This window comes from Mus caroli, unplaced genomic scaffold, assembly GCF_978045245.1.
Source record: "Mus caroli unplaced genomic scaffold, Mus_caroli_1 scaffold_1, whole genome shotgun sequence".
NCBI lineage: Eukaryota > Metazoa > Chordata > Mammalia > Rodentia > Muridae > Mus > Mus caroli.
The window spans coordinates 37,639,495-37,665,565 of NW_028227256.1; the positions used below are offsets into that span (position 1 = coordinate 37,639,495).

Below are 26,071 nucleotides of genomic sequence, written 5' to 3' on the forward strand. Positions count from 1 at the left end.
TATCAACAGCAGAGAAAGAAAGCAGAAGTCATCTCTAAGATGACTCTTGACCCAACCACGGTGGTGAGAGGCTGGAGGGCTTTGAGCCTTGGATATCACTTTTGATTTTAAAAGCATTAAAAACAACTGCCTTTTCTACTAACTGGGGTTAGAGTAGAATGGAGTGAAATGTGCTATGCAAAGATGTTCTGAATGGAGTTGAATTGTTTTAAGTATAAAATTGCATTGTTTGGGGCTGGGGAAACAGCACAATTAAGAGAGTGCTTACTGTCTGTCTTAGTCAGGGTTTCTATTCCTGCACAAACATCATGACCAAGAAGCAAGTTGGGGAGGAAAGGGTTTATTCGGCTTACACTTCCACATTGCTGTTCATCACCAAGGATGTCAGGACTGGAACTCAAGCAGGTCAGAAAGCAGGAGCTGATGCAGAGACCATGGAGGGATGTTCTTTACTGGCTTGCCTCCCCTGGCTTGCTGAGCCTGCTCTCTTATAGAACTCAAGACTACCAGCCCAGGGATGGTCCCACCCACAAGGGGCCTTTCCCCCTTGATCACTAATTGAGAAAATGCCTTACAGTTGGATCTCATGGAGGCATTTCCTCAACTGAAGCTCCTTTCTCTGTGATAACTCCAGCTGTGTCAAGTTGACACAAAACTAGCCAGTACACTGTCCAAACATGAGATTTGATAGAATCCAGGAAAAAAGGCTGAGTGTGTTAACACGTGCTTGTAATCTCCGAGCTGGGGAAGCTGATGGATGGTCACTAGTCAAGTTAACATGGCCTTGCTAGTTAAAGACCCTGTCTCAAACAAAGAAGCAAACAAACAAACATACAACAACAACAACAAAAATAAACCAGCATAAATGTGAACAGCTCACTCCTGAGAAGTAACACCAGAGGTGTCCTCAGGCCTGCGTAAGAGCCTCCCAGAAATGGGAAATGAATAGCTACGCCCTTCTCCTGGTGTGCTTCTAACATAGAGGACACCTGGGCTGTGGTGAAGAGAGGGAAAAGTTGAGTGCATCCATGTAGGCAAAGATGTGTACTGGTTTTCCCACAAACAGGAGCACCAGCACACATGGGGGCATGCACAGCATATACACACAAGTCACATAGTTCTATTTCATTTCTATATAGTATGTTAGAAAAACGTAATAAAGGTATAGGAACCTCCACATGCTGCCATGGAAACAACAGGTATTTATAGCATTTGATTTCTGGCTTAAAATTCAGTTTACGCCTCAGTAGTATCTCCTGCATGTATGTAAATAGGTTAAGTGTAACTTTTTAAAAGTGGGCCGTTTTGCAACATGGAAGCCACGTGATCTTGGAGATTCTGAAGTTGTAGCCACTGTTGCTATTGGAACTAATATCCCTTCTCTTTGACTCCTGTATAATCCAGACTCTGTCTCTCTTAACCAGGTTTTCATCTCTATCACAAGTTGCCCACAATCGTGCCAGAGAGCTGCCTTCTCATAATGGTCGGGCTTCTACTGGGTGGGATTATCTTCGGTGTTGATGAGAAGTCTCCCCCGGCAATGAAGACAGATGTGTTTTTCCTATACCTCCTGCCACCCATCGTTCTGGATGCTGGCTACTTCATGCCAACTCGCCCCTTCTTTGAGAACTTCGGCACCATTTTCTGGTATGCTGTGGTAGGCACACTGTGGAATTCCATTGGCATTGGGGTGTCTTTGTTTGGCATCTGCCAGATTGAGGCGTTTGGCCTCAGTGACATCACCCTGCTCCAGAACCTGCTCTTCGGCAGCCTGATCTCAGCTGTGGACCCCGTGGCTGTGCTTGCTGTCTTTGAGAACATTCACGTCAACGAACAGCTCTATATCCTGGTTTTTGGCGAGTCTCTGCTCAACGATGCAGTCACAGTGGTGAGTGAACAGATCACAGATCGCATAGTATGTGGGAACCACTTACCACTCACATAGTAGAAGGCTCTCCAAGGATGTCGAGGGAATAACGAATCACGTTCATCAGAGTTCTCACACCTTCTCCTTGCTGGAGTAGCTCACAGAGCTTATATGTGTATGTATATGAGGGGGGGCATGAGGCTTCTACACCCTCTTCAACACATCAACTCCCCACATGCAAGCTATCCAAAAGCATTCCGATTCTGCCTCTTTGGGTTTCTTTTACACAGGCATGATTGATACTATCATTGGCCATAGGTCGATTATATCATTGGCTATAGGTTATCAATTTCTTCTTCCATCCCTACCCTTCCATGAGGTTGGAAGATGAGGATGAAAGTCTCAGCTATTGAACTTTGCCTTGGTCTTTGCAGGGAGCAGATCACATCTTGCTGGATAACCAATCATTATCGTTCAAAGTTGCTGGCCCCTGAGAAGAGTCTACAGATTGGATGTCTGGGAAGGTGTGGGAACACTGAGGACATATTTTATAATATCAGAGCATTTCACTTTGATTAGTGAGCTTATGATGTGATCTTGAAACTCTCAACACATATTTTAATTACCTATTTATTAGGGTATATATAGGGTATTATTGGCTCCTTGTTTTCATCTTGTATTGGCCTCCAAAGAGTGTGCAGCCAGCACCTTCATAAAATACAAAGTACAAGTTACAGAGCATAAACCTGATTGTGGCCATTGTATCTCTAATGGCTTAGCACTGTGATTTTTTTTAAAGTATTGGTCTTTCATAACCATTTAATATATCACAGATCCCTGTGAGAAGGGAAGCCATTAGAATATATAAAGTGTTCAACACTTATGAAGCGATGTTTACTAAGTAATGTTCTCTCTGGGAACAGTTTGTCTGCTGTTGATGGCTGTAGAGAAATCTTTTCTCATGTGTCCTTTCTTCTTTTACTAAAGCAGCACACCCCTGACCCTCATAACATTCCCATAGGCAGAGAACATCCCTGCCTCTCATCATGTTCCTGTGGGCATATTTTATATATATATATATATATATATATATATATATATATATATACACACACATATATATATATAGCACTAATTATTTTAATTATTTCTTAATCGTCACACACAGATTTAAAAGTTGGCATTAACTTTAACAGAATTCACTTCCACCTTGCCTTCTGAACTCAGGCAAGGAGTAGGGTGGGTGAGGCAGATCCTAGGACCTTCAGAGATCTCTCTCTTCAGTACTTAGAGTCACATGATCCAGAATTGGGAAACTGCTTAGTTTGTACTAGTGGTATCTGAGGGAGACAAGAGTGGCAGCCGATTAACTCCTAATGAACAGTTCTTTCTTGCCCAACTCTTTACACAACCTAGGAAGACAGGCTTACCACTTTGTAGGTGAAACTGAACTGGACATATTACAGTGTGTTCACGATAGCGTGCATAGGAACAAGCACGGTTCTCTCTTAGTTATATTTTACTGCAAAAGCAGATCCCGGAAGTAAAGGAAAGTTTTTTTTTTAATCTGAAAGGATGTGCATTAACTTCAGGTGGACATTATTATGGAGAAAATAATTTGATAGTTAATAAGTCATATAATTTTAGAGCAGCTCCTAAGATGGATTTTTTTTCCAGACAGCAAGTTAATGTACTCAAATCACTGAACTCAATTCATACATTCTATTATTTATTAACAGTGATTGGTCATTAACTTTTGGTATTAAATTTTAACTAGGACCTGCCATAACAGTGAAGACGTTTTATAACTCATTCTAATTTCCCCAGACTTCAGGTTTTCCCCTGGGACTTATATTTATATGTAAATTTTACCCTTGCTAGAGGAGATTATGAACCTGTGAATGTGGAATTGTTGGAATGAGTCTATTTAGTGCAAAAGAAAACTTAGAAGGAAATAAGAACACCTTGCTGGATTCTCTCTGAGGCAAAGTTGTGTTGTTTCAGAATGATGGTCAGTTTATGTGGTCTCTCTCCCACCCACAAAATGCCTCATCCAGTTAGCTCAGTGGTTCACCCTGGGTTTTTCTAGAGTTGGATTTCAGGAGGCATCTGAATAACTCACAATCCAAAGTGTGCAAATGCGTGTGCAAATGCGTGTGCAAATGCAATGGGAGAGCCCAAGGCTCCTCATGCACTTGCTTTCAAGGACGCACAGCCATGAGCTGCTTTGTGGATAGAGATGGTTTGCTGCCCCAGTGAAGGCAAGAGACAGACAAAGAAAGCACATGGGTATGTGTTTAAGTGGAAGCTCTTGTGTATGATAAGGGCAGCCTATTGGTTTTCTGTGGTAGACCATATCTGGACTTCCAAGCTCCCTCAAAACATACATTCTTGGAACATCAGAATAGTCTCCCAGGCTTGCTACCAGATGATGGTAAAGATAAACTCCATGATATTACTTCGCTCATGGAATTGATTTCATATTACACTGAACTGAATCCATGTTAGGAACAGCTAGAGTAATGGTCCACACAGTTATTAGACTTCTCCCCAGAGTCCTTCAAGGACAAAGGTGAAGACATTTTACTGATGATCCTTGGCTCAATCCCAGAGTCCTATCACCAGGAAAGGTTTTACTCACCTGTGGAATACAAAAAGCTGGGAAAATCTCATCCTCTGTTCCTCTCCCCGCCCTGAGTCTCCAAGAGGATAAATTCCCTCTGCTAGGCTTCACCACTGCCTTGACCTTAAGTCTCCTCTCACTGATGCCAGGCCAGGCAGGAGGAATGGGATGAGGAACTGTGGGAGGGTGGATTGGGTTGGAGGTGATGACTGGATAGTTTAAAAAAAAAGTAATAAAAATGATAAAGAAAAAGAAAGTTGTGAAAATCTGGTTGTTCATGATGCTTACAGCCAAACATAGCATCGCAAGGAGTCAAAGATTGAAGGATACCAGTCAAACAGAGCAAAGCTGTGCTATATCAACTAACCCCTTCCTTATTGTGACAATCTCATCCAGAAAGGGTAAAGAGAAGAAATTCTAGCACAAAAGTATCTCAAAGCATAAGCAATACTGAATCTAAAAGTTACAGACCAAACTCACCGTGCTATTATCAAAGGCTTGGGCAAACTAGGATCACAGTTGAAAGATTAAAATTGTTTTCAGCTAGTACTTGTATGTTAACCCTTTATGTTATTTTTAAGAAAACATTTTCAAATACAAAAAAGGTCCAAATTCCCAGATGTCAGACACATCCTACTGTTTCCATGTGTTCTGTGACAAATTGACATACTCTTACACTGTAATGCATAGCATCATGCCTAGAACTCAGTATAGCTATTGAGTGTTCTAGTTTTCTAAGAGGATTCATGGAACTTCCTTTAGTGTTTCCTTGTTATCTACCTGCAGCCAGGCTTGATAAGGGACAACTGTCTTTGAAGGCAGAAGTTAATAATACATCTTGGTGGTACCTTATTATGGGCTGTGGGTGGAATTTCACTTAAGGGTGGTAAACAGGGAACATTATACACTGGTCAATCTAGACCTTGCAAATGACAGAATTATCTGAAATTCATGATATAAAGTAACTATACTTTCTGTTTCCTAATCAAGTGATTTGCATGCTAGTTTCTGGAATAAGCAACTGTATTTGCATACTTTGCTCTATACACCTTCACGGAATCAGTACACATTTAAAACCTGGATTCAAAGTGTTTAATTCATAATCTCACATGCACATATATGTAAATAATCACAACAAATGGGCCTTAGGTCATATGACAGGCTGGAGAGCACTCAGCCATCACATTGGCCTATGAGTAATTTATTACAGAGTTGTCATTGGAATTTTAATTTCTTAAAATACATGTCAACTTTGGGCCAACACCTGAGATATTTGTATCACCCACACACATCATTATAAAACACACATGTATTTATATGTAAATTAAAACTCCAAATCCTTTTTGTATATAGAATACCCCAGATAAAATTAGAGAGTTTAACTGAAATGAGCTACCTGTACAGTTATAATCAAAAGATTTAATATAAAGGAAGTTGAAGATTATAAAGGCTCTCTGATCATAGATTATGGTTCTACCATGCCATTTGCTCCAGCATGGCACTGGTATCTTGACGGTGAACTGGTCAAACTGGACCTTTTGCCCATTTGACCAAAGTAAAATATTTGCGATTGAGCTTCAGTTTTTCAGTATTTAGAGCAGAACACTGTTTGATACATTGAATGGGTTGAGTAGCTAGGAAAACATGTTTGGAAGAATTGTGACTGTGCAACACTGCTGATAACAGTTATTTCATGTACAAGCACATTCAAGCTGCCCACGCAGTCTTGTCAGTGTGATAGGTAGAGGAAGAATGGAGGACGGAAAGACCGTTTCTGTCTCCCACTAGGAAGAAGTTCCTGATCTTGTTGGAGGAAACACGGTACTCAATGGAAAGGCAGCCAATACCAAATGGCAAAGTGCCAACTGGTTTTGGGTCCTTCTGTGTATTGCAGATCAGGGGTAACAACAATTCCCAAAGGCTGTAGGGGCTGTAGGAGTCTAGAAAGTCCCCCAGGAAGAATGGAAGCTTCAGTAATGATATCTTGGAAGACAGTTCCAAGGCTTAGGGGATTGTCTTCTTCAGGGAAAATGATAGTAAAGAAAATCCCGGGAAGGAATGGGGATATATGTTATGTTTTGTAGAATAGTGGAGCAAGTCTGCCTCTGCCTTTTCAGGTGTTGTGAAAAGTAGTAAATCAGAAAGGATGGAATGGAGGGAGGAAGGAAAGAAGCAAGGAAGGAAGGAATAAAGAATGGGAGGAAGAGCAATATCCATATTAGAACTTCCCAACGTTGGGCAACTAACCAAAGATTTTGAATCTTGGGAATAAAAAATGAAAAATCCAAATAAGTAGGGTAGATATACCAAGGGAGAGATGGACTCTCTAGTGCAGGCTGGTAGATTCTAGGATGGACCTATAGCATCTAAGTAGAACCAGAGGGATGCTATCTATGCAGAAACTGAACTGGCTTACCAAAGAACACTCAGGAAAAGCCACTTCTTCTGAGACACTGGTGGTCATTACCTGTGTCTTTGGCAGTTTGAAGGCAAGAGAGTCATGTATGAACTCTTAAATTCTGTGAGGTAGCAGTGGTGGCCCAGAGCTGCCGCTGTATCTGTATTCTGCAGCAAACTTATGACTGAAAGTAGGAATTGGTACATCTACCAAGCAGCAGAAAAGACAGAAGTCATCACAAGGTGAGTGACCCCAAGGAGCTTGTAATCTAGAAGAAAGCAGGAAACATGTTTATGTTAAGCCTATGAGGTAGTAGACTTTGTCAGTGACTGAGATAGGGCCAATGGTGCAAAAAAGTGTTAGGACATGGCAGCTTACCAGGAGGTGGCTGGTGTATGCGCTCATGTCAAACCTTCAACACTTCATGCAGGTCAGGAAACTCTATTCTGACATTGCCTCTGACATTCCGTGTCATTTGATTTTTTTTTCTTAAATAAAAAATTGATTGATTTTCACTTTTGGAGAGCCAAATGCAGGTACATCTCAGGCCCTTGTCTTCGTTGTTCTCCCACACTGGCTTTTTAAAAATTCTGAATGTTAAATTCCATAGTGAAAACAGTACAGTACACTGGTTTGAGTTGAACATGTCTCTGATTATGTGGGCAAAAGCAATGAGGCTTCAAAGTCAGCCCATCCCCTCCTATGAAGCACTGGGGCTTACACACATGCGCACGCACACACACACACACACACACACACACACAGAGATAGAAACACATTGCCCACAGAACATGAAGTGAGTAGAACTCTTGAAGTCTAATTAAAACAAGACTTGTAGACAACCAAGCAGGAGCAGGCCCATTACTTTAGAGGCATAAAGTGTGTGAGAAGCTACAACATGTTTATACCATACATGATCACATACTATGTATAGATGACCTCTTTAAGAAACATCCTCAGGACTTTACATGATACATGCTGCATATATGAGTGGAACAGGAAGGTGGGATAGGAAGTGAAGATGAGTTTCCTGGAAGGAAGAACTCTTCAGTGGGGTACCCACACTGAAGGGCGTGCCCCCTCCCTGTTATTCTATGATAGGACCCTATAAGGTAAGTGTATTGTCCCAGTAGGTTGGTATATTTCCCTGTGACAAATAGCTTCTGAGTAATGGTAATATGAGCAGGTTTGGCAAGCACGCATTCGAAATATCCTTCCAGGTACTAGCTGGAAAACAAATAATGATTTAGGAATATTTGCGTGATAACTTTGTAATATTTTCCTTTTTACTTCTCAAAACATTTATTTGAAAAGACACTTTTTTTTTGGTCAAGGATTTTGTTTATTGAAATCCAGAATATTATTATATGTGGCAAATAACTACACAACAATTTCCTCTGACATTGATCAAATCTTCAAAGATTTTGCCTGTGCCCAAGGTGATCATAGGGAAAACTAGGAATATATTTTTATTCTATCTCATGTGTATACATGTGGTGTGTGTGTGTGTTCGTGTATATGTGTGTGCATGTGGAGGCCCAAGGTTAACACTGAAAGTCTTCTTCCATCATTCTTCACTCTTTTTTTACTGAGGCAAGATCTCAAAGCTGAACCCAGCGTTTGATAATGGCAGCTGGCTTCTGAGGTCCCAGTTCTTTGCCCTGAGATGACAAGCAGGCCTCCATGCCAACTCAGAATTTGCAAGGGTGCTGGGAATTTAAACATTGATCCTCATGCTTGTGTGACAAGCACTTTAACCGCTGACATGGTTCCAGCCCCAGAGGCATTGACAGTGTGCTTTCTCATCCCCTCAGGTCCTGTACAACTTGTTCAAGTCCTTCTGCCAGATGAAAACCATCCAGACTGTAGACGTGTTTGCTGGCATCGCTAACTTCTTCGTCGTGGGCATTGGCGGGGTGCTGATTGGCATCCTCCTGGGATTCATAGCAGCGTTCACCACCCGTTTCACACACAACATCCGGGTCATTGAGCCACTCTTTGTCTTCTTGTACAGCTACTTGTCTTACATCACTGCTGAAATGTTCCACCTTTCAGGCATCATGGCGTAAGTGACTCACAGCTAACAGCCCCTGACTGCTGCGTTTCGTTGAACTTAAGCATTCTAAGATATTAAGTTGACTGAGTTGTTTAAAAGACTAGATTTTCTTATCCTGAGAACAACTAGAATTTGATTTCTCTAAAACCTTTTGTTACACCGAAATGAAAGTATCTATTATCCAAATTTATGCTACTGCAATGTGGAGCTGACATGGAAAAGGTGCTAAAATGAACTCTTGAGGTTCCTATAAAATATAATCATGAACTTGATGGTTGACCTGGATCAGTTGCCAACGTTTTGAGTCTGATCCCCGTGCTCCTTGAGGGAGGCTGCAAAATATTCCAGCAAGGTTGCATCACGGAAACTGCCCATTGTGTTCTAGAGGTGTTTTTGTGAGTCTAATCGAATGATCTTACACACAGTAGGTTTACTGGTAACAGTTTAAACCCATTCATTAGAGGATACAATGGATATAAGATCCTGTAATTTCAGGATAAATTTAAATAGATTTTTAGTACACAGATTTTAAATAGATTATTTTAAATATGGAACTTAATTTTTTGATGAGGAGTTTAAATTATTTTGAAATAAATAAATATTTTTATAAGTTAAATAACATTTATAAAGTAGCATATGATATAATATTATGTAACATTATATATTTGTCTATAAATAATAAATAAGCAATGATTACTGTCTTGCTCACTGAGAGGAAGGCTTTTAAAAACTTGTCCTTGTAAGATACAGATTGGTAGTCTTTGGATCACACTGGTCTTCAGGGTGTCACTCTGAAGGAAACAAGTCAATGGAGTTTTTTCCCCAAGTGATACCATTATATCACGGTTGCATTCTTCCCTGGGCCAGCGAACAACACCACAGTAAAGAATAGTAGAACTCCTACCTTGGTTTTGCTTTGACACTGAGTTGCACGCTGTAAACTGTAGTCCCTGTGTCAGGGTGTGGGGAATCTATTTAGAATTTGCTTCATAGTGTAGGCTTACTTCTTTCTGCAGCACCCCCACCCCAACCTGCTGTAGGTGGGACCTCAGTTAAAAAGTGTTTGGGGACATGCCTCCTGGCAGCACATTCATGTCAGAAGCAGATGGAGTCTGTGGGGCAAAGGGGCAAAGGGAAGAAGCCGAACTCACCGTCATAAGAGCCACGAGTTAAAGGTTGTGTGGTTTTCCCTTTCAAAGAGAACCTAAATAAAGCAACGTATTAATCCAGTTTGACCCAGTAATGAAACGTTCCTGGTTGCTATTCATATCACTGTGTGACTTCCAGTGTCCTCACTGTTGTGTGAGTAGAATCGTTGAAAATGTATGATCAGCTGGTTACAAGTTCTGCAATGGAGAGTGGGCTGGGCCTGGTGACTAGTTCTAGAAACAGGTTTATAGGAACCTAAGATTTCAGAATCCATCTCTGGACTGTTTACCATGTTTAGAATGTTCAAAGCAGCCATCTATAATTAGTCATTTTGTACAATGTTCAAGAGTGAAGATGGGGATCCCCGAAGACGCTGAATGATGGAGAAGTTAGGTGAGGGTGGACGTGGGTGTGGGGACAATGTTAGGAAGGCCTAGAGTATATTTGGCTTAATTCTCCCCAAATTACCACCAACTGGAGACCAAGTATTCAACCTCAAACTTACAGAGGACACCTCATTCAAACTACCACATCTATATTGTACCAAAAATGATAAAAGCTATTATTTTAGCTTGCAAGAGATTTCAAGAGATTAAAAACTCCCATGTACAGCCATTATCTTCTGATGGTAGATGGAAGGGTTATTTACATCAATGCACTGATTCTCTCAGAAGTGGGGCCCTATGTTCTAATGTGGTGTGGTCAGCATGCTTCTCAAATCATGAGTGGGCATGGTGCTTCTGTAGTACCATTAACAGGTACATTTGCAAGCACTGTCCTTGAGGTTCGATGTATGAACTTCCAGGCTGTTGTTACTAATATCCCTGGGACACTGGTCGGGTTATACCCCTTATCCATGTCATGAGAAGTGTGCATCCAGACTCTTCTTATAGAACTAACAAATTCTTTTTTGACTTAAATTGCACTGAGCTTAGAAATTATTCTCATTCTTCCTGTTAGACTCTTAGCATTAAAAACAAACTCTAAGTTTAATGGAAGTTAAGATGCCAAGGCTGCTGAACATGCTGAGTTCTCACCAAGAAGAGACTGTTATCCCAGGAATGCAAATAGGCAGGAGGGTAGCCAGGTGAGCTCAGATTCTACCCCCCCTCCCTAAGGACTTTCTTACTACTTAGGAAACTTAGTTTACTCCAGCCTTCCATCCTCCCTGGCTCTCTCCCTAACTTCTCTCATTCTCTCTCCCCTCATACTGCCTTTGCGGACTCTGGCTTTTGGTCCAGGAGCTTGACCTTAGCTGAACTCTTAGAAAGCCAGTCCTGGAATGGACTTGTGGAATGACCAAGTAGTTAACATAAGAGTCTAGTTGTACAGAAACTTACTCTGAGGAACAAAGACTTGGCTTTAGGCTGAAAAAAAAATCAAAAATCAAAAATCAAACAAACAAACAAACCCAGAAAACAGACTTTCAGGGTAGAAAGTTGAATTTGTTGAATTGATTATAGTGAGATGGCTGAAGCAGGTGTCCCCTGGGCATTCAGAAGGCTTGTTTCTGCTGCTTATTTTCATGAGACTGTAGTTTGATAGCCACTCAAGACAGCAAAATCAAATACTATGTGATGGAGGTATAGCTGTCTTCTGACCTTCTCTGAGCATTCTTAGATTCAGATTTGGATTCCCCTCTTGTGGTGTAGCCTAATGCTTTGATGCTTCATTGAATGGGAAAGCACCATATCTGCCTATATTCCCCTGTGTTTTCAAGTGGGATTGAGGGGTATGTGTAAGTGTGCATTTCTCTCTCTCTCTCTCTCTCTCTCTCTCTCTCTCTCTCTCTCTCTCTCTCTCTCTCTCTCTCTGTGTGAATGTGTATGCCTGTTTATATGTGTCCGTGTATATTTTTGTGTGTATATATGTTTCTCTGTGTGTTTGTATGTATATGTATGTGTGTATCCGTGTGTGTGTCTATGTGAGTTTGAGTATGAGTGTGTGTGGGGCGGGGAATGCATCTTTGTTTAAGTATTTCCAAGTTTACTTTCAATGACACTAGGCTTAAAATAATGGGAAGATTTTCATACTACCCTCTTTACACGAGAAGTGCTATATATCAACAGCATCAACAGCTTTGGACACTTTCTTTTTCAAAGCACCATTGAAGAGACAGGGAGACAACTAACAGATCTTTTAGGAATTAGAAATTCTTGGCTTCATGCATATGCTTTGAACTTTATGTCAAAACACACTCATGATGTCTTCCCAAGTGACAGGGATTCTTCCTTCTTTCCTTGAGGGTTCTGACTGATGCTTTCACTCTCCTCGAAATAAAATCCATTTTAAAAAATAACCTTTCAAGGAAGTTATCTCCCTTTGGATACCAGGTTCTGACTCTCACATAAACCCCTGGGGTCAGATAAACATGTTACACTGAAGAGAGGTACTTGGCTTCTATTGTAGTTTATACTGCACACGAAAAGGATAGCTTTCCCCCACTGCCTCACACACACTCCCAGGCTCCAGGGATTTCAGAAATGCCTCATTTCTTCAGAGAAGAGAGTTGATATTTGGTTTTTCTTCAGTTTTTTAGAGGTAAATAATTCCATAGAGTTTCTCCTCTGAATGATACTTTCTAAATATTTTCTATTTGTTGTTCAATTATTGTACCTGATTTATTGCAAAGAAAATAGAAAATGGAAGCTTTTTAGCATCATTTAATGGATGTGCACATTATGGCCGTATTTGGCTGCAGGCTGTCTTAGTGGGTATTTATAGCTGTACTCTGGTTCTCTAGAGGCTGTGCCAGCCCAGTCCATGTTAAGAAAATGGGGAAGGGAGAAGAAACATGAAAAAGAAAGAAAACAGAAGTTCTGGAATGCAGATGTTTCTATAATGTTTGCCTCAGAACTGAAGCCTTGGTGCCATTCCAGACCGGGGTGGTCATTGCTGCAGTGAGCATGCTCTTCTCTCTTCATGTTTTCCTCTATATGTCTTTGTTTTACACTTTGAGAGGAGTGAGAAAGATTGTCTTGTTTGCTATATTGTACTGAGTTCCTTTATTAGTTCTTCAAAGGGCTTCTAAGGAACCAGGGACATAGGTCATTGACAAAGAATGCCATTCATTCAGAAAGGGGGCAAAACTGAGCAGATTAAGGTCCTGAAAGGCTGTGGTAATGCGGGCTTTAGCTACTTTAACTTTAGGTGGAAATAATTGAGAGAAATGTGTAATTTGTCCATTTGCATCAGATCTGAAGTGCGAAGAGCCATGTTGGAGAATTTTGGGTAATGTAAGCTGGTGCTGCTGGTTCAAATAGTGAATTAGGGCCATGGCATTTTCTAGGGAAGGATAGCTATGGGCTCAGCTGCCCTCAACTCCTTCTTCACCATGCTTTGCAGCATCCAGGAGCATATCATTTTGAGACTCATGGGTATGAAATCATTTTATCCATGCCAGAATGAGTAGGTCTTTTACTGCTGTTGTCAAAAAAAAAAAAAGTAAAAACATTAGAAATCACAGGAAACCACAGGGCTTACACATGAGTTATAGCACAAGACATCACAACAATGGCATATTTTAGACACAAGAAGCATCCTAAGCATCCACCTACCAGTAGATAGATAAGAGTTGGCAGGAAGGACACAGAGACCAAGCCTGGAGCCCAAGACCTCTGACGTCATGGTCTTGCACTTCTCCCTGGGTAACTGTGCCTTACAACACACAAGAAGCAGTAATCGTATTTCAGTTATGGTTTATCCCTTCGCTGATATCATACGTGGGCATGACCAAGCTCTTTGAAATCAGATATGACTAAGCAAGTAGAGTTAGGTATATAGGAGAAATTGGTAAACAGTAGAAATTATGTCAAAATCAGGCCGCAGATCAGTCAGACAATAGGAAAGTAAAAAGGAGCACTCGAATCATCTGGGAACCTTTGGAAAAGAGAACACAAAGAAGCGAACAAAACGCTTATTATCTTTTTTTAGTCCAAGTTTGCTTCGACAACGGGATAAGAATTTTTTAAGAGGGAATTTGAAATGGGATAGCCCAGAATTATGTAGGTAAGTTAAGAACTCTTTTGTATTTATTTCTGTGTCTTAGAGTCAGCTGATGAATACCAGGATTTATGTGGTATTAGTTTTTCCTTCTTGCCTGTCTAATGTGGTAGCTACCACCCACACATGGCTTTTGAACACGTGAAATGCAGTTAGCAAAAATTAAGTAGTACCCTAAGAGAAAGTCTTTGTTATCAGTAGTAAAAAGAAAACAATTATAGAAAAATCTCATTAGTGACTTTCATTTGAATTGGATATTAAAAATCACAATACTTAGCAATTTGGGCTATGAAAACCAGCATCACCAATTTGTATGTATGCATGCTAAATTGTATGAGAACAAGGAACCTTGGTTGAAGAATTGCCTCTATCAGAGTGGCCTCTGGGCATAGCCATGGGACAGTTTCTTGATGATTGATTGATTTGATTGCTATAAGAGGTCACTCCTACTGTGGGTAGTACCACTCATAGACAGGTGGTCCTGGGCTGTGTAAGAAAGCAAACTGAACAAGCCCTAGGGAGTCGGCCAGTATTCAGCAACCATCCGTGGTCTCTGCATCAGTTAGAAACCTCTTGGGGGTTAGATATAAATATCTTCAACATTCCATTTGGACTGCAGCCCTCTCTTTGGGTAGAGCTTGTGACCCCTGTAAGAATCAGCATAAGGACCCAGAGTCTGTAGTCTGAGCTAGCAGACTAGACTATTATTGTGGATGGATTTGTGAAGTTGTCTAACTTTCAATATTGAAAGTATATTGGGTTGCCTCCTCTTCTTAGAAAGAAGAGCACTTGAAAGGACCACCCTGAGTTGGAGGACAGCCTGGACTACAGAATTGACATCCTGTCACAAAAGCCATAAAACAAAGAAAGTGTATTGTTCTTTTTTCCATCTTCTTTATAGATGGCTGAGAAATGATTAGTGTGGCCCAGCATTGAAGATAATCAAGGCTGGCTGTTAAACCTTCCCTTGCCTTAGAGCACACTTCTGATTCTGCGAGCAGCCACACTTGTGTGATGATGACTGTACCCATATAAATACGCATTAGTTTCCCAGAATGCATCAGTAGGATGAATCAAATAAACAATAAACACTGTGTCTGTCCTACTTAAGAAAGTCAGTACCTTCCCATAGTGACATTTGTCTAAATCAACAGAACACGGACACCGTTTTCCTGGTTCCTCTGCTGGGCTCCTTCAGTGCCAACACTAGGGCAGATTTGGGGTGTAATTGGAAATTCTTCAAAGAGGAAACTATAGTGATATTTTCCTGCTAAGTTAACAAGACAGTGCTGCTACCACTACTGTTGGATGGTTTCTTTACCTATGTTTACATCCCTTTAAAGAAAAGATGTGTGATCTCACTGCTGACATATGTTTCAAGAATACCAAGTTAAAGAAAATCACATTGCTTTCTATTAACATTTAGTCCAAACTGTAAAACAAGATAATGAATTATAAGTAAAGTTTATTGATTTATTGCTAAGAAGTAATTATCTTTTCTTTCCAAAACTTTCTTTTTTAAATTGATAATGAAGTGACAGCCACTTTCGAACTAGACTAATGTTTGACTTTCTTTTGGTATTGATTGCTTGACTCCAAGTAAACCCTTTAAACTACAGAGAAATGCAAAGGATTTTATGTAGTTGTACAATGCTGAACAACTTAGAGTAAGGTATTCAAATACAAGGGTGTCATAGTTGGAATCTTAAAAGACTCCCTATAACCCATAGGCTGAAGGCTTTGTTGCCAGCCTGTAGGAGGTAGCGAGACTTTTGTAGGTGGGGCTGAGTGGAAGGAAATGACATCATCTGGGCTGTGTTCCTGAAGGGGATTCTGGGATATGTGCCTTCATTTGTCAGCCACCACAAGGCAGCTTCTCTGACACATACTGAAATTCTTTCCCACAGGCCGAAAGCCAGAGGGCCAGGTGACTACTGACTGAATCCCTGGACTCATATAAACATCTCTTTCTTTCAGGTTAAGTATCACATGTTTCTATTGATAGACATCCCTCTAACACAGAGTCAAGGTGTGGTCTTCCATGACCTATTGGACACCTGAAGCCGACTACCTCACCTTGATTTAAAAGTCTCAATTTGCTTTTCATCCATCCTCTTCATGGGGAAGTCATGGCCTGGGTGACCTTGAGGATTAACTGTGTCCCATGGTGGGCAGCCATGCGACGTTCCTCTTCATGCCACAATGCACCTCTATCTCTCTTTCTTTCTGTGCTACTTCTTTTGCCTCAACCAAAGCTCAGAATTTTCACTATTCCCAAGAGAGGTGGCCAAGTGGCTGAGCCTGCCTTCCCACATGTCCTCATACTTAATCTGAAGCTACTTGAGGTAACTTGAGTCATACGGTGCTCTAGGAGCCAGGTGCCCAGTTCAAATAGGAGAGCAAAGCACTGAGAGAGAAGTAGAAACAAGACACACAAAACGAGGGCTGCTGGATTATGCGAATAAGTCAATTCCCAACAAGGAACAGTATGGATCATTGAGGACATGACACCAAAGATTCCCTTGCTCACCAAACCATCCCTTTGTCCACATTGCCCTCCTCAGTGTCATGGTTGGGTTAACCTCAGAAGCATTAAGTAATAACACACATAGAAATTAGGTTTTATGTACCTGCAACCCAGTTGCTTGGGGAGTGAGGGAGATTTATCCAGCCAATTCCTGTTAGGAAACATTTCAGAGAAAGGGCAGTGGCTTGGAAAAGTGTTTGAATGAAACTATCTAAGAGTAACAACCCTGCTTCATGAAAAATGAGGGCTGTCACCAATGGAAGGCAGTGGTTTTACAACTGTCTTAGGCTGAGACCGCCACCTAATGCACGCTGACTACATGTTATCAGGGGAAGGGGAAATAACTTTTTAAAAATAGGATAGAAATGATGACGCTTTTGGGTGAGATCTCAATGATGAAATGAAGAGCATTCTGAGAGGGTGGGGAAGCTCCAGGATGAGATGCTGTGGGGTCTCCAAGGAAAGGAACTCTGAGGAGAGGAGGAAAACTGTTTCTCTACTTGGCAATGCAGGTGTCTGAAGCCCATTCTATGCCCCCACCCCCAGAAGGGATACACTTGTTACTCTGTTAAAAAAACGAAAACAGCAGCAAACAGTTCTGTGTCTCTTACATTTACCACACAGGTGTCTGAAACCCATTCTGTGCTTTCCCCACCGATGGGATACACTTATTGCTCTGTTACAATGAAAACCCGCAGCAAATGCTTCTTTTACACCAAGGTTTCCATTCGCATGTAACTGACCAGCTGAGTGCTGTATGGAGAAAAAGCCAAAGATCATAGCCTTAGGGAGCCAAGGAATGCTCATCAGGATAGGATTGCATCTGGTGGCAGGAGGAAGTTGCCCAGTTGGAGATTGAAGAAGGGAGAATAGCTGGGAAACAGAATTCAAACACAGTGGCCCTCAAATCCCCTTCAAATAAAAGTTTATGTAAGGTGATTCATCTCATTTCCCTTTCCTGAGCCCTCTGTGTCCCACCTGACTTCTTTAAAATGATGGTGCATTTAGAACTCATTTAGACAGACCATTGTATACAGACACCCTGATCCTCTTGGATGAAGCAAGGCATCTGCGGTTTTTCCCAAGTGTTTCCACTAACTATGTGGTTAGGGGCATCCTCTTCCAACACACATGCCACTTGAGCTCCTATTCCCAAGACACAAGAGCAACCTTGAAAATACTTTGTGCCTAACACTGTCACGAGGGTGTTGTGTGACATCTCCCATGCCCAGTACCACGTGTGATCTTTCTTCGTCATGCCCATGTGGAGGGCTCCATTTTAATTTCGATGTTAAGAGCAGATCAAATCTTTCAGGCTCTTTGAAACTCTTTCTCAACACTCTCCAGCTAGTCACTCAGTTCCACAGGCCTGTGATTCCTTATGGAATCTTTGAATCTTGGACAATGACTTATGATCCTTTGTGTGATCCTACTGCACGAAATCACACTTATATCAGGTTCCAGCAAGTGATATATAAGCATGAAGTTGAAATAAGTTGAATTTATGAAAGGTTGAGGGAGCAATATGGGGGTCTGTGGGAGAGGACAAGGCTATAGGAGAAACTGTCCATTTGCAGTAGTTAAGATGATTCACATTTTTTCGTATTTTACAGGACATTCAGTTTTTATGCTTGAGTCTTCCTCTGAAAACAATTTTTAGTTGCATTTTGTAATATGTCAAACTCACTTCCTCTTGGTCACTGGGTTTCCTGGAAGAGACAACTCACTCTATAGTAAATTCATGCTCTGGAATAATTAATTTACTTCACATGAGTGAATTCTTTTTCTGAGAACATACACAGTGCCCAGAGGCACCATGAAACCTGGAATTAATCAGTACAGAGGAAGCTACTGAATAGGTCTTCTTCACTCCAAGGCTTGACTCTGAAGATGCCTTCATGTGGGCAAGGTTTTCACAGAAAAGATAGGATTTTTGTGCTATTCCTGTGATTTTATTTATGCACTTTAGTACCACATGCATATTTGTAGTGTGAGCAAACTAACTGTGCAATGGTCCCTCTTCCAAAATACTCCAAAGCAGCCCTGATTCTAAAAAGAACCTAATAGTGTTAAGACCAAAATTGAAATTAGAAAATTGACCATTCTATTTTTAAATGCACTTATTCTTATAAACTTCTAAATAATAGGTATGTCCCCTTAAAGACACACAGAAGCATATCTAGACACATCTGTAGAGAAATGATACATGCATTATCTTTATAACATGTATACACTTTATATATGTGTGTTACACATGTGCATATACATTATCTTTACAACTGGAAATCTGCCTCCATCCCCTACTTTCAATACTGATGCTCAGTCCCTTTGGTTTTAATGATCATGACCATCTAGCCAAAGAACCTGAACTTGATTGCAACTCAGGTACAGAGCCAAGTTAAGCAGAAATAAATACAAGTCTATATTTTCCCAAAGTACACATAGAAGGAAAATGCAGTCTGCAGAAGGCTGCTAGGTTCATGGGATGCTTTAACAGAATCATAGCCTCCTACAGACAAAGATAATCACTGGACAAATTTTCTATTCACAGATAGTCAAATGACAGATTGTTTAAGTAGAAACACTGTCTCCCCCTTGAAGACCCTGTTGAGTTAGTATTAGCTAGCATGATTTTTGCCTATGCTATATTTTAAGTAATGCCAGGATAAAGAAAACCTCAATTGCTAGTGAATGCAAAACCCACTAATTACAGTGATTTTACTTTTCCATCTCTAAATTGGTGGTAATCACCGTACAGTTATGTTAAGCTGAGGTAAGATAATCATAAAGCAGAATGCCTGACCTCGATGTGGTCTCTCATGATGGAACCTAACACCTGTCAAAACATGCCCACGCTTTGGTGTGTTATGTAGTCCAGGTGCTGGAATGGGTTTTGAAAATGAAATGACAAACTATCGAGGGAAACCAATTATCTGCATCCTTTTGGCTTGTGCCCTTCCAAATCTGTCCTCTGCACACGGGCCACTCCTCCAGAGGTTCTTGTCTCGAGTGTAATCCAGCTCATCTCAAAGTCCTATTGAGAGCTTTTCCATGTAGTAACTGAGTCCAGATGCATCAAGGACGCCCGGCATATACCGAGTGAGGATATCTTTCTTGTTCCTTGTGGACTTAGGAGATATACATAGAGACAGAGAGGATGGAGACTGGAAACAGTTACATTCACAGATATAAAACCCAGTGTCTCATCCTGCCTACAGAACCGGGTAGAAGCTCCCGATCGCTATGTGTAACTACCCTTTTCTGGCCCAGGACTTCATTTCTGATCTTTCAGGGTTGCCATCCTACTCTCCTCTGGCTTCCAGGATTTTCCAGCAGTTTCCCAAGCATGCCAACCTTTTTTTTTCAACCCTCTGTGCTTTCCTTAAATTGCGCTTGTCCATCTGTGAGTTCCTGTCTGTGAATTGCACCGACTGCATATCAGAAATGTTTGTAACGGAGGATTGCATAGTGTTGACTGGGGAAGGTGATGACCACTTACCCAGTGCTTACATTGTGTTAGGCATTATAAGTCATCCAGGGACATTTTAGAATGTACAAGTGAGTATGCTTAGATTGTCTTCAAATACTGCCGTTTTATGTAAGGGGCTTAAGAATTATATCTTATTATCTGCAGGGACCCCTTCAAAATGCACCACTGTAGGCAGGAAAGGGAAGCTGTGCTTCTCTCCCATTTTCTTGCTTGATGGTTTAAAAATTGCGCAAAAGTACTCTCTTCTGTGGTCTAACTCTCAATTTCCTTTCCCAAACTTCTAACACATTCTTTCTCTTGATTTCACGTTTTTTTTTTTTTTTTTTTTTTTTTTGCTCCTTGAGAATTTCGCATGTATACACAGTGTGTTCTAATCGCATCACCCTCGCTTCCCTCTTCCCATTCCTCCTGAAGCCCCCAATACCACATCCCTCTCCAAACTTCATGGCCTAGTCTTCAAATATAAAAAGAAAATAACAACTGAGAAAACAATAACGTCGTGTGGTCTTTATGAACATGGGTGTAAGGCCACCCACTGAGGGAAGAGCGACTCGCAAGGGATGAAATCTCTGAGGGAAATTGACCCACCTACCCCAGAAGACATCAATCAAATTCTCTGAGCCCCTCCCCCCTCCATGCTTGGTAGTGACTGGCTTGATCTTGAGAAGTTCCTGTGTAGCAGCCACAGCTGCGGTTCACAAGTGCCATGTCTTTTGGTCATGAAGACATGCCAGTACAGCCGTTCTGTTCTTGCACCTAGCACCCATGGTGTTGGGGGAGGCAGTTATCATTTCTCCCCCAGACTGGGAGTTTTGGAGGCTGAATCTGTGCCCTACTAGCCTTCATAGATCTTCATAGACTGCAGCTCAGGATTGTGGTTGATATAAAATGTCTATTAACAACCATATTGCCTACTGTTACAGATGAGAGAGCTAGATATGCATGGAATAAGCGATAGCTCAATGAAAGGAGCAAGAGGGCCAAGTCATACTGGGAACACTAAAAGGCCAATATTTTTTAATGACACGGGAGTTAAGATATTCAACTAGGGCTTCCTAAAATATGAAGGCTCTAGTTAGACTGCTCTTTTGTTGTGGACATTGTCACACTAAACCCAGTGACGCACACCTGAGTCAGATATTTTTGTGAAACTAAGGAGAGTTGGACACTGCTCGATACAAGCTTTGTATGTGTGCTGCAATTCTCTAGAATAATGAAGGGAAAGCAGAATTACAGCAATGGTTAAAAATCATGTGTTCTCTACTGTAACCTGTCAGAAGAGGAGGCTAAGGAGGTTTTATTCCTCTCTGTTCACAGGACACTGGTTTCCCCATACATACTTAAGAGACCAGCTTCCTTGTTGTTTTGTGTCCTTGTGACATGATTTGATTTGCAGTCACACCAGAACAGCAAAGTCTCTGTGGTAGAAAAATACCTTTCACCCTTTGATTGAGTGGCCATGGGCATCGAGTTTACATGGTTAGAGTAGAATAGGAATATTTGGAAACTTTACTCCAATCCCTTCCATGCATCAGTACTGTAAATGAACAGGTACTCCCCAGGCAAGGCGCTCCTGGGTACCAGGACTATAGTCATCACCCAATGCATTTCTCCTCATGAAGTGATGCAGGGAGTGAAACTGCTCCATTACAGTCTGGGTGTGGCCAGCATGCGCATCACTCCAGGTCATGTGAGTGATGTAGCATTACGGAAGTCATCCACTCTTTATTCCTATGTTCAGAATACATCTTCAATCATATCTGAATGCTCGGTGTTTGTTAAGTTGCTTCCCATCAGGAGCTAAATATTAGTTTTGCCTTTGTCATTTGCTTATTGTTTAAGTAATATGGTGTTTGTGATTGTGAAGGGGTGGGTAGCACACTCACAGAGCCCTATTGCTGCCTCCACCCAGAAAAGTTTTACAGATGATGGGTGAAAACTTTGAAAGCCATGAAGAGAAGATCTTGAGTCTGGGCTGAAGAACCACAGAGCTGTAACTCTGTAGCAGGTGGTTAATAAAAGTAATAGAGGGAAATTAAGTAATAAGAACTTGGTAGTCATTATTCTCCATAGCTGTTTATATATTTAAAGATCTCCTTGACCTTGAAGCATCCTGCGCATGGGATTAGGATATTTTCAGAATTAATGCAGTCATGATAAATTATATCCAAATTTTCTACTTTCAACACTGAAGCTCCTTTGTCCTTGTTGCTGAGCCTCTCTTCCCTATAAAAGGCTGTAACCCAAACACCTTAGAACTTTAGCGTGACTTTTACATCATTATTTTGTACTAGGGAATCTTAATTTCTAAACATTTGATTTGAAAAATTCAAATAAGCTGAGCCTGGTGGTACAAGGGCTGTAAATCCAACAACCTAGAGGAGGCCGGGGCAGGAGAATTGCAAGTCCAGGGTTGGCACTAGAGAAACTTCAAGGCCACCTAAGCAACCTAGTGAGACATTGTCTGGAGACTACAGGTGTAGTGGCTGGTGCAGATGAAGCTCACTGGGGAGAGTTTGCCTGGTGTGTAGAAGCCTGTGATTTAACCCCAGTTACTCCCACCATAGCGAGGAGGGGGGTGGAGCTGGATTTCTGAGATACAATTAACTAGTAGTACCCAGAGACTTCTATATCCTAATTCATAGAAGCCACTAATAACTTACATATAAGACACATGGGACATTGCAGGTGAGATTCAGTTAAGCTCTTGAGATGGAGCAGCAGCAATAAATAACCCCATGGCCATGGTGTAAGACCCTTATGAGAAAGAGAGAGAGAGAGAGAGAGAGAGAGAGAGAGAGAGAGAGAGAGAGAGAGTTAATCGTCAGAATCAGGGGAATGTTAGGGGCAGAGTGATGTGGCCACAAGCCAAGACTGTAAGAAGCCTCGAGAACTCAGAACACAAACAGAACAGAGCCTCTTTAGAAGTTTCCAGAAGGAGCACAGCTCCATTACTATCTTCGTTTCTAATTTTGACTTATGCAAGTAATATCAAATAATCCCTGAAGTGCTAGTTTCTTACAGTAGACATAGGAGCCAGATACAGATTGCCTTGTTCTTGAGAGAGGAAGCTTGGCAGGAAGTGGAGGCTTTCTCCCCAGTAAGACTGGGTGTGAGGGTCAGGTCTACAGCAGCATTGACTTCCTGGATGAACATCTGGGCACCACTGTTTACTAGCTGTGAAACCTTGAGTCCACCTTTTGTTCTCCTGTTTCCAAAAGTGTGGGGTGATCGGAGAACTTTCCTCATAAACGTGTTATGAGGATTAGCTGACACAACCCATACAGAGAGTTTACTCAGTCCCTGGCTCTAAGGAAAGTTCTTCAAACACAAACCTGTATTGTATAAGCTCTCAGCTATGCAGAGGCTTGGCCATGTTTGTGGCTGGTTTTATTAGCTCATTTTAAAGGGTGTCCTTTCTTTTGGAAAGGGCATGAATTATACTGTCTTCACCCATATAAATCTAGAAGAAACACTTTCTTGTTCTGGTGGCGGTAGCATTGTGTCTAAATGCAGGGTCCTCACAAGGGTGGTTATTTGTTTTGTTTTCATATAAAAACAATATGAAAATGTTTATGTGGAGAACGGGTCTGTTTGCTGCAAGGACACAGGCTGTGGCTCTCTCCTGCCTCTGGTCTTAGAGCATCTCAGTTTTGCATTATTCAACTGTCCCATGTCTTAAGAGGAAGCTTTCCTTACAAACAAATGTCCTGAGTTAAGGAGGCCACTGCACAAGCAGAAGGTGGTGCAGGCAGCTTCGGTGTGGCTTGGGGGTCGAACCGGATACGCTGTGCCTGGCAGTTGTTTTATGGCTTGGTTACTATCAGTGGAAGCTGAGGTAGCTCACCAGAATTCCTTCTGTCTCTGTTTCTCCTTCAGCTCCTTATGATGATGAAGTCCTTTGATACTAAATGGGGACCATACCTCTTCATACAGGATTTGGTGTGTGTTATGACACAGCAACTCCATCCTTGAGTTGCATTTGAGTTAGTTAGGGGGATGATATCCTGGGAAGATGTGACCTTGTGTGTCCACAAAGCAGATGATCTTCAAGATCGTGGCATGGTCTGCAGGTGATGGCCAGTCGAGGTATGAGGTATGGACCAGATGTGCCAGGTGGAGTGAGGGAAGGATAGGAAATATGTGGTCCAGAGAGGGTGGGCACAAAGAATGTGAGTGCCCACCTTGCCAGCATGTGTCTGATCTGATCTTTCTCTGAGGTATGCCAAGATGCCACGTCAGTTCTGCTACCTCAAGAGTGGTAGCAGGGAGCACAGTGGCCCCAACATTGTGAGCAAATGCTAGAGAAAAGAAACAAAACCTCTTTTTACTTAGGGATTTCATAGAAACAGACCCAGTAGACTAGTTGAGATGACACCCAGAATGCAGGCATTGTGGTAAGGAGATGGCTAAGTGGGTCCAAGACAGGTTCATGAGGAAGAATTGAACACAGATGATACCCAGTCATACGGAGAGGGATTCAGTGAGGAAGAGAGGCAGCAGAGAATCCCACTGCAACCAGAGAAAGTGGAGGGGCTTATTTTGTAGTCAAGGTTTTAAAATAATGTAGGAATAAAATATGTACATGTGGAAGAGTTGCTTTGTGGGATGATAGTGGGTTTCAAATTATTTTCAACTTTTAAAATTTGAGTGCTTCAAAAGAGGGTTGATGGTGATGGTGAGCATAGGTTGGTAAGAGAACATGGGTATGGAATAAGCGGGCTGAAGGGACTGGAGAGTTGGATAGAGCAGGGTGCTTCACACCATGTGTATTAAAGACCTTCAGAGAGGGCCAGGGTTTTAAGTTTACATGCAAATCCTATTCCTTTACAAAATCCACAGGCCATCATGAATCTTATGTAGGTGTGCGGACAAGCAGGAAGCAATATGATTGTCTGGGATTTAGGAGCTGACTCTGACATTCTGACTGTGGGAAAGGTGACATTTAAATTGAAGCCACGTCTCCCCTCTAGGATCACAGCGTGTGCCATGACAATGAATAAGTACGTGGAAGAGAATGTGTCTCAGAAGTCCTACACAACCATCAAGTACTTCATGAAGATGCTGAGCAGCGTGAGCGAGACCCTGATCTTCATCTTCATGGGCGTGTCCACTGTTGGGAAGAACCACGAGTGGAACTGGGCTTTCGTCTGCTTTACCCTGGCCTTCTGCCTGATCTGGCGAGCACTGGGTAATGGACAGTCAGGGACACTGCTGCAAGGGAACTCACTCTGCTTTTGTTGCCTGCTTGTTTTCATTTCTTCTTCGTTGTCTTCATCTTTGTCTTCATCTTCTTCGTCTTCTTCATCTCTTCATCTTCTTTCTCTTCTCCTTCTCCTCTTCTTCTTTTCTTCTTCCTCCTCCTCCTCCCTTCCTCTTCCTCCCCCCTTCTCTCCCTCCTCTTCTCCATCCTCTTTCTCCTCCTCCTTCCCATTCCCTCCCCTTCTCCCTCCCCTTTCCCTTCTCCTGCTCTTCCCCCTCCTCCCCTCTCCCTCCTCCTCTCTCTCCTCTTCCTCCTCTCCTCTTCCTCCTCCTCTTCTCTTCCTCCTCCTCTTTCTCTCCTCTTCCTTCCCTCCCCCTTTACTTCCCTATCCCCCTCCTTTGCCCTCCCCTCTCCTTTCCCCTTCCCTTCCTCCTCCTGCCCCTCCTCTTCCTCTCCTCCTCTTCTTCTTCCTCCTCCCCTCCCCCCTTTCTTTCCCTCCCCCTCCCCACCCTCCACCCCTCCCTTTTATTTCCCCTTCTCCTTCTCCTCCTTCTTTCTATTCCTGGCACTCCTCTTCTCCCTTTTCAATTCTTTTTCCCCTGAGTTCTTTTTCCCTAACCTCGTTCTGCTTTCACCCCATCCCTTCATTTTTATCTCTTCTCCTTTTCTTTGTGCTCATTTATCTTTTTCAGGCTTTTACTGCAAATAAAATTAGCCTGTCTTTTTATCTCTAACCATGATAGGTGGAAGAATGTT

At 41.9% G+C, this 26,071-nt stretch overlaps 1 protein-coding gene across 1 annotated transcript in view; it reads left to right on the forward strand.

Annotated features, from left to right (window-relative positions):
• Slc9a2 (solute carrier family 9 member A2) overlaps positions 1–26,071 on the forward strand; it is an 84,091-nt gene that overhangs the window by 31,314 nt on the left and 26,706 nt on the right. Inside the window, exons 2-4 of the mRNA XM_021161822.3 lie at positions 1,425–1,888; positions 8,703–8,953; positions 25,086–25,303. Of these exons, the coding sequence (XP_021017481.1) occupies positions 1,425–1,888; positions 8,703–8,953; positions 25,086–25,303 (933 nt within the window). The remainder of the gene's footprint in view (positions 1–1,424; positions 1,889–8,702; positions 8,954–25,085; positions 25,304–26,071) is intronic.